The sequence below is a fragment of the Hetaerina americana genome, unplaced genomic scaffold (genome assembly GCF_022747635.1).
Source record: "Hetaerina americana unplaced genomic scaffold, ioHetAmer1.1.p SCAF_68, whole genome shotgun sequence".
Lineage (NCBI taxonomy): Eukaryota > Metazoa > Arthropoda > Insecta > Odonata > Calopterygidae > Hetaerina > Hetaerina americana.
The window spans coordinates 853,361-869,847 of record NW_027287294.1 but is presented as its reverse complement, the minus strand read 5'-3'; the positions used below and the strand labels follow the sequence as shown (position 1 = coordinate 869,847).

At 35.6% G+C, this 16,487-nt stretch overlaps 1 protein-coding gene across 1 annotated transcript; it reads right to left on the bottom strand.

Annotated features, from left to right (window-relative positions):
* Positions 1-435: 435 nt before the first annotated feature.
* Positions 436-16,450, bottom strand: LOC139696116 (differentially expressed in FDCP 6 homolog). Its single transcript, XM_071594718.1, has 10 exons — positions 16,054-16,450; positions 15,790-15,909; positions 15,514-15,717; positions 14,913-15,221; positions 14,285-14,535; positions 7,510-7,771; positions 5,846-5,970; positions 5,019-5,155; positions 3,644-3,768; positions 436-768 (listed from the first exon to the last, which is right to left on the bottom strand). The coding sequence occupies exons 1-10, from the start codon at positions 16,147-16,149 to the stop codon at positions 601-603; spliced, it is 1,797 nt and encodes a 598-aa protein (XP_071450819.1). The 5' UTR covers positions 16,150-16,450; the 3' UTR covers positions 436-600.
* Positions 16,451-16,487: the final 37 nt, after the last annotated feature.

Genomic DNA, 16,487 nt, shown 5'->3' with positions numbered 1-16,487 from the left:
TTAACATGTTTTAAACACATAATTGTAGCAAAATAGTATTTGGTAAGAAAAGCAAAAACAAAGACAAGGTAACAACTAGATATTAAATCTCTAGACCATCAACATTGTATAAATCTTTCAAAAACCATAACAGTCTTCACAGAAATACGTTAGTAACATATATGTATGTGTGTGTGTATATATATATATATATATATATACACATATATATATATATATATATATATATATATATATACACACATATATATACACATATATATATACACATACATTTTTTGTATGTGTATATATATATATATATACATACACATACATTTTTTGTATGTATATATATATATTATATATATATATATATATATATATATATATATATATATATATATATATATATATATACACACACACACACATACATATATATATACATATATATTTAGGTATAAAAAGTCTTATTACATAATGTCATATTAAACTTTTGGGGAAAACAAAGATTTTTCTTTACTTTAAAAAATGGCAAACATTGGATGGCACACATCTCTCAACTCTATCAACCTAACAATATCCTTAAACATTCCTCTTTTATTCAATTATTACTTTTCATGAGTTCTCACTAACATGGCCATTGGAGTGAGGTCTTATCTCCTTATCCGCTTTATCACCCTGATCTCTTCTGATGCGTGGGCGCTCTCTGACGCAGGACATAAATGACAGTGCTCGCCTCACACCCTCAGCTCCACCATCCTTACCTGTTTCTGGAAACATTACCTGGAAAGAAAGATAGTATTTATTTAAGCATGTTCATGTCTCACTTTGCTAATTACTCAACTTAAAACCTCATTTTGAAACACAAAGAATAAAGATGGTGTCTTTTTGACAGGGGATGAGCACACTACAATGGCCATATTTGATGGCATCCTAAATGCATCTGTTTTTCCTAAATTACGGTTCAAAAAGTAACCCCCACTCTGAGAGTTGACGTTCAACACTGAATGCTATTTTTATCCCAGATGTTCAGTACTACTTATTTTGACTCATTATATTTACTTTTACATAATATTTATTATTCAATTGTTGCGGTTGCTAATGTTACAGCGGGGATTAATATTACTCATCTCATCGTTATCGGGTGACGTGAATATTGTGTTCCACACTTCTGGGATGTTGAAAGTTGCAATCAAGATATCGAACAAAATTAAATGTATTTCATCACAACTAATCACAATGAAAAGTGTACCCTGTTCTTAATGAATGGAATTATTCACTTTAAAAAATTACCAATGCTTTTTTAAGTTTTTTTTCCTTTTGTGTGAGGTAATGAAAAGAGGGATCATGTCATACGGCATCACATATGGTACATTACACATAAAGGGATTTCAAGAATAATTAAAAGAGGACACATACTGTGTTTTACATACATAGATTGAATTGATAATTATTGCACTGGTCAAAATATAAGGATGGATATTTGCGTGATACACCCAAGTTTTTTGCCCAGGAGAAAACAGAGCCAATAGAAGTTATCATCTGCACCAAAAAATTCAGTTAATTTCAATTGTAAAATCTCAATTGCACTATTTTCATTGGAATTCCATAAAAACTGACAAACCATGAGACAAGCTGCCTTAGATCAGACTTTTATCATTCCAAAACCTTGCTTAACGTACTACCTTGATCAAAAAGTTCCCGGAATAACCACCGTGTGGCGCTCCCATCGTTCCGATTTGAGTTCTGTTTTTTTTGTTAAATTGGTACATCTGTTGTTGATATTCCCTTTAAATCTTAGTGTCATAACTTGACATTTGCAAAAGTTACGTAGCCAAGAGTACATCTATCTCTGTGTGTGTTGGCGATTTTTTACAATTGCAGAAATGGATTTAAATTTGCAACAACGAACTTGTATTAAATTTTGCGTAAAAAACGGATTTAGTGGCGCACGGACGTTGGAAATGTTGGAAAAGTGTTTCGGCAACGATTCTCTAAAAAAAACGGTCGTTTACCAGTGGCACGAGCGGTTCAGAAGTGGTCGTGAGTCAATCGAAGATGATGAACGCAGTGGCAGACCATCGACATCGAAAGTCGGTGAAAAAATTGATAAAGTAAAAGAAATGTTGGTCAATAACCGCAAATTAACCATCAGAGAAATAGCGGAGGACTTGAACATTGCCTATGGATCCGCCCAAGACATTGTGGTTAATGATTTGGGTTTCCGTGGTGTAGCAGCAAAGTTGGTGCCAAAAGACCTCAATTTCATGCAAAAAAGAGACCGTGTTGACGTCGCAAAAGACATGATTTGCGAGGCTGAATCCGATCCCACATTCATCAAAAGGATCATTACTGGAGACGAGACGTGGGTTTATGAGTACGACACGCAATCCAGACATCAGGCAAGTGAATGGCGTTCACCAAATGAGCCGAGACCAAAAAAACCACGTCGTTTTCAGTCAAAAAAGAAGGCAATGCTGACGGTTTTCATGGATTACAACGGTGTAGTGCATCATGAATTTTTGCCAGAAGGCCAGACAGTAAACAAAGAGTATTATTTGGGCGTTATGAGACGTTTGCGTGAAGCAATTCGCCGAAAGAGACCAGAAATGTGGGCAGAAAACTCGTGGATTTTGCACCATGATAACGCACCGTCGCACAGTGCTATCATTTTTCGTAATTTTTTGACGAAAAATGCAACAAATACCATCCAACAGCCACCGAATTCACCTGATTTGGCTCCCTGTGACTTCTTTCTGTTCAATCGAGTTAAAAAACCATTACGGGGAACGCGTTTTAGCAGCCGAGAGGAAGTAATGGAAAAATCGCAGGAAGCACTGATGGACATACCGAAAACCGAATATAAAAAATGTTTCGAGGATTGGATCAAGCGCTGGCATAAGTGTGTTGCAGTCGATGGGGATTACTTTGAAGGGGACAATACAGATTTAGATGAATAAACTTGTATTTTTAAATTTCTGAATAAATTCCGGGAACTTTTTGATCAAGGTAGTATATAAATGGTGAAGACAAGCTGAGCTCTTTTCTGCCGTCATCGCTTCGGCTATGCAAGGATTTTGTGAGATGATGCCTGCACCGGCCCTGCCTCCCTCAATGCTAGGCACAACTGCTGCCACTCAGAGCTCAGTCTCCACAGTATCTATAGCATGACACCATCACTTTAAATGCCCCCAACTGGGCTCCTTTGCAGCCACCTCCCTGCATTTACTACCCATTTCCTGATTCCTACTTTTCAACCCAAGGGGTATAGGATAGGTGACCCTTCAAGCAGCAGTTATCATTGCTTCTGCCAGCACAGCCTTATAGAGGCCATCAGAACTAGCAAAACCTTCCACAATGTCAAGACCATAGCCCATGAGATGGCTTTAAAAATTATCAATTGAATTTGCATGCATTTTAGTTTGAAGACCTTACCTAAGATCATAAGAAACTGCTACTATTAGTTTGTTTGCTAACTGCCATCACTTTCTGGAATCATGTAGAGATTTTAACTAACTAGATGCAAATTTAACAGGAAATTTCTGGTTGGTTTAAAAAATGTGGTGTGCGAGTTGTTTCAATGGATGTTGTATACATACGGATGAAAAGGTGATGAAAATGATTCTTCTAATCATTAAAATGTTAGAAATACATTTACCCTAAGTTTAGCCTCCAAAATTTCTTTTGCTTTTTCTGATAGCTGAATCTTCTCTCTGGCAGTTTTCAATTCATGGTCCAACTTGATCCTGTCTTCTTCTAATTTTTTCAATTTGGACTCTGCATCTATAGGTGATAAAATAAAATACATTATTTGAGATACTCTATAGTTTTCAATTTATATCATGCCAAAAAGACACACAACCAATATTGCAAATTATATATACATAATTAGCAGCTTTACGAGGGGATAAAAAGAAATTACACATTGCTCAATTTCAACAGTCATTTTTTTTTAAACATCCCCTTCCAAAAATCACTAGCCAACGATTTACCTAAAGCTGACAGAGGGACCAATAACAGGGCACAAAAAAATTAGGACAAATTGTTAGAATAATGAATTTTTTAGCCATAATGACACAGCTAAAGAAGTTAACAAATGCGCATGTCTTCCATGCCATTTCAGAATAGATTCCTTTTCTGATGTGCCAGTCAGGTACAAGTTTAGATACAAGTCACATATACAGATAATCTATCTCAAATGAGATTGTAAGGATAAAGTTAATATAGGTCCCTTTTCAAAAAGAATAGGGTAAAGGGATAATATATATATATATATTATATTATTGGAGGGAAAAATATTGGAATCAAAAGCATTGCCAGACACAGCGTGGAGACAGTTTTAAACACCTCTCTAAAGGAATTAGATGGATGGAATGGTTTCAGGCGTCACTTTGTGGAAGCCATTCATTTCAGAAAATAAATACTTGGTTATTACACATATATTTTTTATTAAACATTATGATGACTTTATAAGTCGAAACCCAGGTCGTGTTTAATAAAAAATATACGTGGAATAACCAAGTATTTATTTTCTGAAAGGAATTAGATAGATTTGCAGTGGGGATAACGAATATATCCAACTTTTGATTGATCATATCAATGATTTAAAATAAGAATTAGTCATTAATAAGTCATAATCAACCTGAATGATACTTTCAAATATATATATGTACATTAATAAAACCAGAGTTTAAAAAATCCTGAATACCACAGGTATATAAAGGCAACGAAGCGAGACAGACTCAGTAAAATCACACTTGAAGGCAAGGCGCAGCTGGCCACTATTAGCAAAGACTATTAGCTGGCCACTATAAATTTATTTCATTTACTTAGATCTCATAGAGGAAAATGGACAAACAAAACTTTAGCAAATGAAAGGAGATCATTACAGCATTATTAAATATGTACTAAAAACTGCAACAATTTGACCATCTAGGGAATGGATGCACCCTTGACAATGCTAAGTGTATCCGCGGTACTTGGACCACATATTCCTATACATTAAGTCAATTCTACTTCTTATCAGTGTGTACCTTGCAATTGAGCTTCTTTATTTTTCTGAAGGTCTTCAAAGACTCTCCTTTTCTCTCTTTCCTCTTCCAAGAGTAATCGCTGCTCATCCTGAAGCTTCTCTAATTCTTCTCTTTTCTCCCATTCTTCCCTTAATACCCTGTGAATAAAAAAAATATGTTACGTACACTGTTTGAGCAAGAGTTGTCGACAATAGTGTTAAAAAATGTTTCTTGATAATTAAATATTATGATTCCTCACATTACTCAGATATTTAATGTAGAGCCATCAAATCAGGAAATTAAAAAATCAAAAGATAAATTCGGAACGATGAGCATTTTGTAGGAAACCGATATTAATTTGCCCTTTCACCACTTATTTACACTTTCATTCTGTTATTCTCAAAAAGTAAACTGTTCTAAAACTCTCATAATGTTTTTCTTCTTTCAATGAACTAACATCATTTCCTTATGCAGTTTTGACAGACAAAGTTCTGGTCATAACAAATGAGATCCAATCTTTACAAATTCCAGTTCCCATCCCTCTTCTTCCACAGTCGTAGTTTCTCCTTCTTGCCTATTTTGACAACTTTGTGACAGCCAGGATCTTTGACGACAATGAAAATTTTCTGCCTTTTGTAATTGAGAGTAATCAATTATTTTGGTCATTACTTTTCTCTGATTCAATTTCAAAATGCACACAACTTCGTTAAACAATACGCACTAATCCATAAAATTAAATGGCTCTCCACACAACTGGAATTGCAAGGCACAAAAATTGCTCAGCTGTAGTTGTTTCAATATCTCTCCAATAAAAAAAATGCAGTGTCACTGAAGTACTTGGACAGTACCTGGCTTGTAAAGCTCGGACTATTTCTTCATCTCTCTTTGCTTGAGTCTCCTCTTCCAAAAGCTTCTCCAATTTTACTTTCACATCCTCCAACTCACGCGCCTGGGTTTCAGCAGCTAAACGTGCCTGTAAAGTGTAAAATAAGATAAGGGCGGTGAGATATCTTAATATAATAACCATAATGAACTTTCACTTGGAGTTGATCTTGATAACACAAGGGCGATTCATATTCACCACTACTCATAGATGACTCTACACACTGATTATGAACACAGCTTTCTCTCTCCTTCAAACGAGTATGGACACTATTGCTTGAATTTAACCAAATTCATACGTAAAACTTAGTTGCCAGTGTTTTCAAATTTCAACATGAGTGCAAGATAACTGTCTCGCACCGGACACCATGCGGACAAAGGAATGCAACAAGGGTGTAGGGAGGAGGTCAGATTGGAGAAATGTGAAAACAAAATCCTGCTGAAAGGAACAATGACGAGTCAGAGAAGATATGCACCTCACATAGGGAGGAATCTTTCACGCCGATGATGACGAGATGCATGAGCATCTCAGAATTCCCTGGAACGGAATGCAGGAGGTAAAAGCAGTGAATAACATACCCCACTAAATACAGAGACTGAGAGGCACATCTGGGAGAATAATCTTTCATAAAAGAACCTAAAAGTTTCTCACCATGAAGAAACAGATTCACTTTTCTGTCATTATTTCACACCTTTGGCTTTGCGTGAATTGGAACATCAGTGAACTGCATGATAACAACAGATTATAGTAATTAATGGTTTCTGGCGTAACTTTATGGAACCGATTCATTATAAATAAATGAAAGGACTAACTTTGTAGTTCCACACGAAAACGATTTATTCACACGACCCGGGTTTCGAAGTAAAACTTCATTTATTTATAAAGATTTAAACCTTTAATATAAATAATAATAAAGATTTAAACTTCGAAACCCGGGTCGTGTGAATAAATCGTTTTCGTGTGGATCTACAAAGTTAGTCCTTTCATTTATTTATAACAGATTATAGTGTTTGAGTTCACATGATAAGATAATAAAAAACATTGGGGATCTTTATTGGGCAGAATGAAACACCAAGATGGACATACGAATATTAAATACTGAATTAAAGTCTAAACATCTTCAAAAAAGACAATTACATAATTGTAATATGGAATTATGATTTAGAAAGTCTTTGGAGTTGATTGCAATACAGGAGTGAAAATTTCATAAATACGTTACAAAGCCCAATGCTACATGAAATTCACATATCTGGGTCGGGGGGCCAGCTCCTTTCCCTGCGCAGCCTGTGCTTTCCCAGGAAGTACTGGTGCCCAAATTTATGACAGAGCTCAAGTGAAACTTAAGGGTGTCCCAAGTCATGTGCGGGAATCGAACCAGGGCCCTTCAGTCAGTAGACCAGTGCTCTACTAAATGGACTATCAAGTCCCCTAAACAAATTATAAGCAATTAATTTTGGAGTTGTTTTGGACCTTCTGCACATACCAAAACCAGAACCCTACTGGTGAGGCTAGAAGAATAGGAAGGATTTAACCGTGATCGATGGAAAGTTTGAGGACTGATGTCATGAATCAGTGCTTTGTCAAATGAAGTCAAATGCCTAACCACAACAAATGCGATTGAAAACTTACAGTCTTTTCTGCTTGAAGCTGAGCCTTTGCTTCCTCAACTCGAAGTAAGAGTGGGAGGAGCTGCTGCTCGGGAGGAGTTGCGTAAATGGGCTCTGAAGCACGGGCCTTGACTTGCTCCTTACGGTGCTCCTCTTTCTCTTTTTGCTGCTGCGCTTTCCTTTGCTCCTGACGTCTCATAGCTAGTTGGCGTTGGTAGCCCTCAAGACCATTGCCGCAGTGGGAGAGAGCCACGTGAAATGCACTAATCCACTGCAAGCGTGTCCTGCAAGAGATATGAATCATGACGATGCTTACTTAACCCTCAATGCACACTCCCATTTCATGATGTTGTGAAGCCTTCAAGAACCCAACTCAAAGAAAAAATATTTGACCAATATTTAGTCGGTGGGGATTTTCATTTGTCAAATGTTTGCGCGGGTTATATTATCTTAATGACACAAGACGAGAAACTTGGGTAAAACTTGGATGCTGGACTTTCAGATGCAAAAATAACTTATCTTTGTGAAGTGTTCATATTGAACAATTCACAAAAAGATGTATTGATTTAAGCAATGGGACAAAAGAGTAAATTGAGCACATCATCCTGCAGACTGCCAGACACTCTAAACCTTGAGGATCATTGGAGTGTGAGGGATGAAGATGAAAGGGTAGCATAAACCTTGAATTGACTATTTTTTGAAAATAGATGGCAAAAAATAATGCCAACAACAATTAAGTAGAACATCGGAATTGAACAATTTCATGTATGCAAGAAGATCAACAGAGTCTCGAACAAAGATACGTCCAGAATACATAGCATCAATTACTGTTTGAGCAGAATAAATAAAAAATAACTACACAATTCAATTTCATTTAATCACAAAACACTCGATTTTCAAAATTGTACATAATGCATTTATGCATTGGGTACAATATGCATATATTCACTAGCAGAGTGTTAGGCAATAATAAAAAATAATTTATAACTAAAGCAATATGTGATCTACCATGCATAAGCAAGAAAATTCAACTTGAAGGCTGTGATAAATAAGCAATAACTATACGTATTACGAGTGAACATTACTCATTCTTTTCATTTAAAAAAAAGCAGCAAAAAATATGCAACCAAAGCAATTTTCATATTAAGCTGCTTGAAAAAAGTTCAAGCTGTAAACTATACCAATCAGTAACATATTCCACAGCTAGCATCCCAAAATCTGAGACTATTCATTTCAAAAAAAATAAAATAAAAATATATTACTACATGAAACTCTTGGTGGACTTTTAACCGGTGGAATTTGGTCATGAGATGAAAGTACAAAAATGAATCACGCTAATTCAGTTGAAAATGACCAAAAGAATCTCACTCTTTCAGATGCAGACGAGAGTGATTCTCCAGTATGTCATTTAAATGCTGACACAAAATGATCAAAGGCTCGCCATCTCTGTTCCAAATAGAGATGTCTTCTTAAATATAAAAATGTATGTTTATTCTATGGACTACCATCAAGTATGAAAAAATTAACACAGATATTCCATGTGTTGACGCACTTAATTTATAGCCGTCTAATGACTTCCTGGAGAAATGTTCGACTCTTCCATCTTCAAATAGCAATGGGCTCAGGATGATGTGCCACTGCTCTGTTGGCAAGACCTTAATAATTTTGAACTCAAATTTACCTCACTTAATGATGGTTAGAAGATCAATATGATCATGCAAGACATTGGATAATTGGTCATCATAGAATACAATGCTCTAAACAACAAATCAAATATAGTCATCATTTCTCATTCAATTCGTATTCATAGATTACTTAATACTGTAGGTTTAGGATGGTCCCTCATGCAATCTACATATCACGTTGTTTGCCCTCCATATTTCCTTTCCTCATTTCTGAATTTCTTCAGCCTGCCTTCATACAGGTATTGTCTCTGAAGCCTATTACTGTATCCCACCATTAAACCCATCCTGTACTGCCTAAAAAGTCTATTCTATCCCCTATCCCTTTACCCACTCTGCTTGTCCAACAGTCTCCCATCTATTGCTGCCTTCAACATCCCATTACCTTTCAATATTTCCTCCTTTCATACATTCTATGCCTTTTTTCGATTTCCCCAAGTCATCTCTTCTTGAATTTCCCCCTATTCCCTCTCTTTGCCAAACATTTCATGATTGAAAGTTTTGCCTCCCTCTCTTTTAGAATAATATACTCCATTGTCCACCACCACAACCACATCTTGAAAGCCTCCAAATCTACAGTCAATATCTTGTCTCAAAGAACAGGTTTCACATCCATACAGTGCTAGGCTCCATTTTAAAGTTTAGTTTCCAACATATAGAATCGAATCACAAAAAAAATTTCTATTGCACTTAGGAATTACATAGGGACAAAGACTTCTTTTGTTACCCTGTCACAGTTTAATTTCACTCTCTTTAATATCAAAGAGGGATGGTAAGAGATGACTTGACTACTGAATATGATATGTAATTACAGAAAATTAAGAAGCTAGGCATTATATATAAAAAACAAATTATACATTCAATGCTACTAAAAATAAAAAAAATTAAGATGTGATATGAAATTCTACCACGAAACTACAATTACTCAGAGAAGAGGGGCATGCTATTATTTACCAAATAATATTTCCACACAGTAAGTGGTGTTTTTGCCTTACGTTTATTTTTCTTTCTTCCTTGGACTAACTTTACTCAATGATTAATGCCACAAAGTACACATTTTTTGCAGAATAAAAGAGTATGAAGCAAATTCAATTGGTTCGAAGAAAGTGAAATGACAAAAACACCACATACGTAACCAGTGACAAAACTACATCAGATTAAACTTTGCAACTCCTACTTCTACACATCAAACAAGCTTTTAAAGAAATATTTAATTATACCCTTCACACCGCAGTCAGGAATAGCAGGCACTGCAGTAAGCAAGTGCCACAGCAAGCGTGGCAAAAAGAAAGCCTGAAAGAGTAAAAATATTTTTCGAAATACTGACACAGCCAATGACACTCAAAAAAATAGTTAACTATGCTATTATAGTTCTAATGATGTGTTTAGAAAACTCTATGGAAGTTACTAGAGCCATAATCATAAACTTTAAAGCAAATCCCGTGAAAAAGGGGTTGTTAGAAAATGCATCTGCAATTTTGCTCAAAGTTCTCTACATTAGTATTTCCACCTTGATGTCTCTATCAACATTTCACACTGCTTTTTTCTAGTAATACAAAGGACGATGATAAACCTGATAAATATCAGCCCAAAGGATAAAATGAGCACAATCTTACTCCAGAATTAAAATCATAAGCCTGATTTTTAAAGTCATGATTAAGAATTCCTTAACTTCTGTTATTATCAAAGGGTGCAGATTTCATTTCCGCTGAGGGAGTACTCCATTATGTCAAAAGCACATTCTTTCCTATCGTTGATGTTGTCTGCCAACTTCATTATTATCATAAGATTATTACCTCACACATCGCAAAAACTTATTACTTTAGCTGCATTACAGGCAACTCATAACACAGTTCATTATTTAAAATTCATGCAAAATTGAGCATTGACTAAGTTAAAGAATCACTTCTTTACATGGTATATTTATTGAATCCACAGCCAGAAGAGGAATGTTATTTTATACGCAAACATTGTGTGTGAATTTAAGAACAGGATTCTAAAAGGGCATTCTTAAGTATAAGCTGAATTTTGATCTGGTCTCCAAGATGCTAATGAAACTGAAGTGGCAGCATGACCATCTAGCCGAGGGAAAATACAACTTCGCAAGCCTTTCAAGTGCTTGTAATGGCTGTAGAAATTCTATACTGCATTACAAATTGGTCACAGACTGAGTGTTGATGCCAGGTTGGGATGTCAGGGATACAAGCAAAAACAACTGCTCTGTGCCCTCTGGCATAGCACAAATAATGCTTGCTAACCTCATGACCACCTAAAATGGGTGACATACACTTGGATGCAAAGCCATGACGAGTTACTCTCTACCACAAAACATAGCACCGTTGGTTATGCTTGTTACATGATTTGCCTCTACCTCACTGACTCAGTGCTTGACACAACGCTCAGCGCAGTGATACTCAGTCAGGTACTTATTTGGCTGACAACTAGAAGAAATAATTCTGCAATCCTAAATCAGCCCTTATTACCTAAATTACTGCATTTTCCTATTGATAACGCGCGCATAATCCAAACAAAAATGTTCAGATAATTGAAAAAATGATGATGCACTTTATGTAATGAAAATTGAAAAAATCAAAACATAGATGTATTTTTACACACACTACATAAAATTTTTACACGAGCATATATATATGTAAATACAGATGGGCGGCATCTAAACACGTTCAACTATGAAGGCCTGGGCGCGCGGTATCCATACAAATTCATGAAAACTATAAAGTTCTGGGCGCGCGTTGTACATAAGGAGTGCATTGTCAATGGGAAAATACAGTAATACTACTTTTTGGGCATCAAGAGTATAAGTGATAATCAAAATATTTTACGAAAACACTTTAAGTTCCTAAAAAGATTAAGACTATATTATAAAGAAAGAGGATGGCCAAATATTACATGTAGAATACATTTTTGTACAGGTCAGAAACATACGTAGCAAATAAGTTGGAAAAATAGTGAAGATTGGAAATGTGGTCGTGAAAGACATTGAATGTACTATTGAAGTACGCAAAGGGGCTGGAGAATATTAATTGGATAGAGGATGTGTAAAATTAAAACAATAATTATGTAAAAGGTCCAAGGCATTCTGAGTAAATGTAAACCATTACTTGGAATTCAGTCTTTATACCTCATACACAGCAGTACATACCTAATTGGTAACAATTCATGTTCTTCCAGCATTAATTCATTACCAAGAATTAATCATTTATTTTAAAATTGAATTAGCTAAAACTACCACTACTTTACTAACACTTTGATTAGGAAAGTATGTACAACTGAAATGTTAATAATGCAGTTACTTATCTTAAGACAAGATTTTTCACTGTTAGTTAATACAGTACTTTATGGAAATGGGGTGACTACTATTAATAATGCATTGAAAAATGTCATTACATACCTGTACACTTATTCTTTCTCAATAATTATTCCACTTTTGCTAAGTTATGGATTACATAAGATGGAAAAAATATCCTCAAAAGCCATTTACAAAATTTCAGTTCTTGGAGTATAAAATTGACAACATGAATTGGGCTTCCACTGTAGCCATTACAGAGAGATTTTTGCATTGAAGCAATATAAATAATTAACTTACATCAGAATAAAGGCTGATACTTAGTGGATGTTCATATATTCCACTCAATTCAGCTAAGTTTTTAATTTCTTACTATCGATACTGTACATAAACATGCTGTTTTAATTAATGAAAAAATATACACCCATAAATTAATGACATTGCATGAGTCTTGCAAAAACTATTATCCAAGACCTCACTCAGAGAGGCAAAAATGATGGGATTGGTGATCCTTACATATTTACGAAGACACGTGATCAGTGAATTCAAATTCAAGGCTATGTACAATTATGTTCGCATGAAAAATTGTGGCTTCAAAGGTTTGTTGGGAGTCTTTAGAGTGAGGATCCAAGTTATTTCTTTCCTGGACTGACATAATCTGAAATTTAAGGGGAATGTTTTACATTTATAGGCAAAGAACTTAACATTGAATGGGAAAATTGTTATTTCAACACAGCTACATTCCAAGTGATGCAATTACAGCAGGAAATGGTTAATTAAAAATGACAAATGAAATTGGACACTGGAAATTGGTTCACTTGAATTTTCTTTATTCTTCTACGTACTCCCATTGAAAACAATGGAAAAATTACATATGTTATGACTTTTTCAAGCACGAATTAGGTTGATTCGAAATTTTCAACCAACAATTATGATAATTTAAAGCTATGACGTCACCTGGTTCAAGTGTATTAAAAAAAATGTGGTTAGTAATTCCTTAATTCTCCAATTCCGCGAGTGAGTCAATTAATTTTTATCTTTCTATATTTTGTTTTATATTACAATATCAGAAAATGTCAGCTTTTGTGCCATTTTTGGCTGCTTTGATTAATAAATAAATCCGGAATCTGGGGAGCATTCATTAATCACACACAATTTTTTTGGACAAGGTTAGACCCATTACTTCTTCCCCAATGACTCAACATCATTTTTTTCTCATCCACCTCCCTCTGTCCCAGCATCAAATGAATTTTATCATTTCCACAGATTTTCCACTGCATTCCGGTAACCATGGCAGTAAACTGTGAATTAGGGGGATGCAAGGATGATGATTTTTTTGTGTTCAAACTTATTGCGTATCTTAACATTCATACACCGAGTATTCATACAATATTCAAGTGCACATAGTGGAGAATAAGGTATGCAGACCATACTATTTTGAACTTCCATCACTCGTGGACACGGCCCCCATCCTTAATCTATTACTGAGATCATGCACTTTTCTTTAATTCTTCCAAGTATTCTCACCACCTTAGCAGAAAATATTTGGTTCCACCGAAAAATTTCATGCTATACCCCTTGAAGTCGATAAAGATTTTCATTTTTTTTGCTTTGTATCTTGGTAGCAAATTAGAATCTGCTAAGAGAAAAATCATAATAGGTTTTCCCAGGATCAGGGTGGCTATATTCTAACGTCATATGATGTCATCATAACCATTTTAATCACATATGATCACCTTCTATTGTTTGGGTGAGATTGCACTCAACTAAGTACTCGTAAATCAATAATCTTGAACTGAAAAACTCCATACCTTTGATCATGGGCAGCGAGTTCATAACTCCGTTCTCCGGTTGTCAGGACAAACCTGAAGTCATGGTGACCCATTCGGGGTGACGGAGACACACCTACACGGCAGTGTGGTCCTAATGGTATGGCCGCACGCGGTTCACTACCCGTCTCCTCTTCTGCTCGACCTTTGAAGTACGTCAGTCTATTTGGCTGCAGCACAAACCAATATTCACGCAGTGTTGGCAACAGTTCTCCTTTTTTATGCAGGTAACCCTAAAAAACACATGAAAAATTTTTAAAGAATGCCACAAAAAAATAGAACTTCCATAATACAGGGTGTCCATGAATTTTTATGATTTCCCATTTCCTTAATTTTTTTCTCCAGGGGGCATGTTAGTTAGCTTGTAAATGCCTCATTGCTTTGTATGCCATTAAATGTAAATATCACTCACACCAGTCTTAAAACAATGGTTTTTGCCATGGTTAGCATGCCTATGCTAAACACTAACTCATCTCATAAATTTAAAGAAAAATCATTCTCATTGGGGGTTCCTGAATAATCCTACAGCAGTTGCTTTGTTACTACAATTACTTCATGGAAATCTTCAATGTTTGTCATCAAAATATAAAAATAAAATTGGCATATTAACCTTCTTTAAAACATCCCTGACATATGTGTCATGCAGTTCTGATATGGCTTCTTTGATAGCGCCCTCTTCCAAACTTTGACTTCCCTCTATGCTGTTCGCTGGTTTTCCTACATTCGGGGGGGATCTTGGCGTGGTGCAAGATGCAGAATGCTGTGACTCGAGTAGTGACAGGAAGTCCAGGAAATTTAATGGAGTTCCCGATACACAATCCTGGATTGATCCTTCTGTTTCTCCAGTTCCCAATGAATTACCAAGTAAAGATTCCACTTGGGAGGCAAGAAGAGCAACTTCATAGGTGCTTAATACAACCTGAAATAAGAAAAACAGTTTTGGCACCGAAACCATTTTCATGCACGCTACAAAAATATATTAGTGATAAAAGCAACGCTAAATACAGACCATTAAGACGTACATATAAATAACTCCCTTCTACCATAGGAATTAACTGTTACCACACTGGGAATTTTGACTCGTCAAAAAACATCGATCACTTTCGTAATTCATCCTCATTTAGATTCACTGATGTACGATGTTTGCTTTCAATGTTTCCAAACATTTTAAAAACTAGCATTGAAAATAAAAGCGGAGTCATAATATGTACCTTGAATGATTCTTTCCCATCAGGAACCATTTCGGCAAGTAAGCAAAATATTCTAAAAATCTGATAAACGGAAATATCGGGGAAAATTTGATTTTTCCTGCTCAAGTATGCTTTCTTGCAAACCAGCCAACACACTTCGTCAATGCTTGATTCATACATCCTTAATTCCTCCAATTGTAAAGTATCAGGCAGTGATGAAAACACCTAAAAGAGAACTATTGATAAAGAGAGGAAGACTCGAAGCCAATAGAAGATAAGGACAAAAATTACACAGACCTCCTTCTGAAGATAATACTTATAATGCTCAAAGTTGAGATTAGGAGTACTTCTATAATGGTCTAATCCTTTCTCCAGGCCGTATAGATGCAAGAGGGTTCCCATGTTGGCAGTTAATACCTGCGAGTTGGAATTCAATCAGACTCACAAACAACTTATAAACTTATGTGACAAGTGACAGTACACAACCAGGAACCATAAGGTATAAGTTAACATATTTGGACAATTAGAGTAACATAAATGTGAAAATAATTAAATGTTTACCTTAAGTTTTGATTTCATCACATTTCTTCCATCACTTGACAAAGAATTAAATGCATGCCAAATGCTATTTGAGACATTTTTTAAAAGGACAGCCATGCTATTAAAATACTATCATTCGTCCCGGAATATAAACAGCCTATATCACGCCCAAAGCAGACTAAATAAAAGGGAGGATCACGGAGAAAGAAAGATAATGTGCCGGTATAAGCCGCATAACCAATAATCTACTCTCGCGAATAACGCTAACTGTAACGCGCACATTTAGCGGCAGCAGAATCAGGAAAACTCATGATTAATAACTTGTAACAAATGTCGACACACGTCCCCAATGTCTGCACATCAGGTTCTCCAGTTCTTCCTTGTATGGTGCATAATGTGAAGCCTCATTGGACGAGGAGTCTTGTGCAACTCTTTTCATAGCTATTTTTCGCTTT

Bases quoted from the DNA above. Each gene is read 5' to 3' on its own strand.
- LOC139696116 (XM_071594718.1), bottom strand. From the start codon at position 16,149: ATGGCTGTCCTTTTAAAAAATGTCTCAAATAGCATTTGGCATGCATTT. The intron at 14,536-14,912 runs GTTAATATGCCA...TGTGTTTTTTAG, and splicing joins TCAGGGATGTTTTAAAGAAG to GGTTACCTGCATAAAAAAGG. The intron at 7,772-14,284 runs GTATGGAGTTTT...TATCTCTTGCAG, and splicing joins CTCGCTGCCCATGATCAAAG to GACACGCTTGCAGTGGATTA.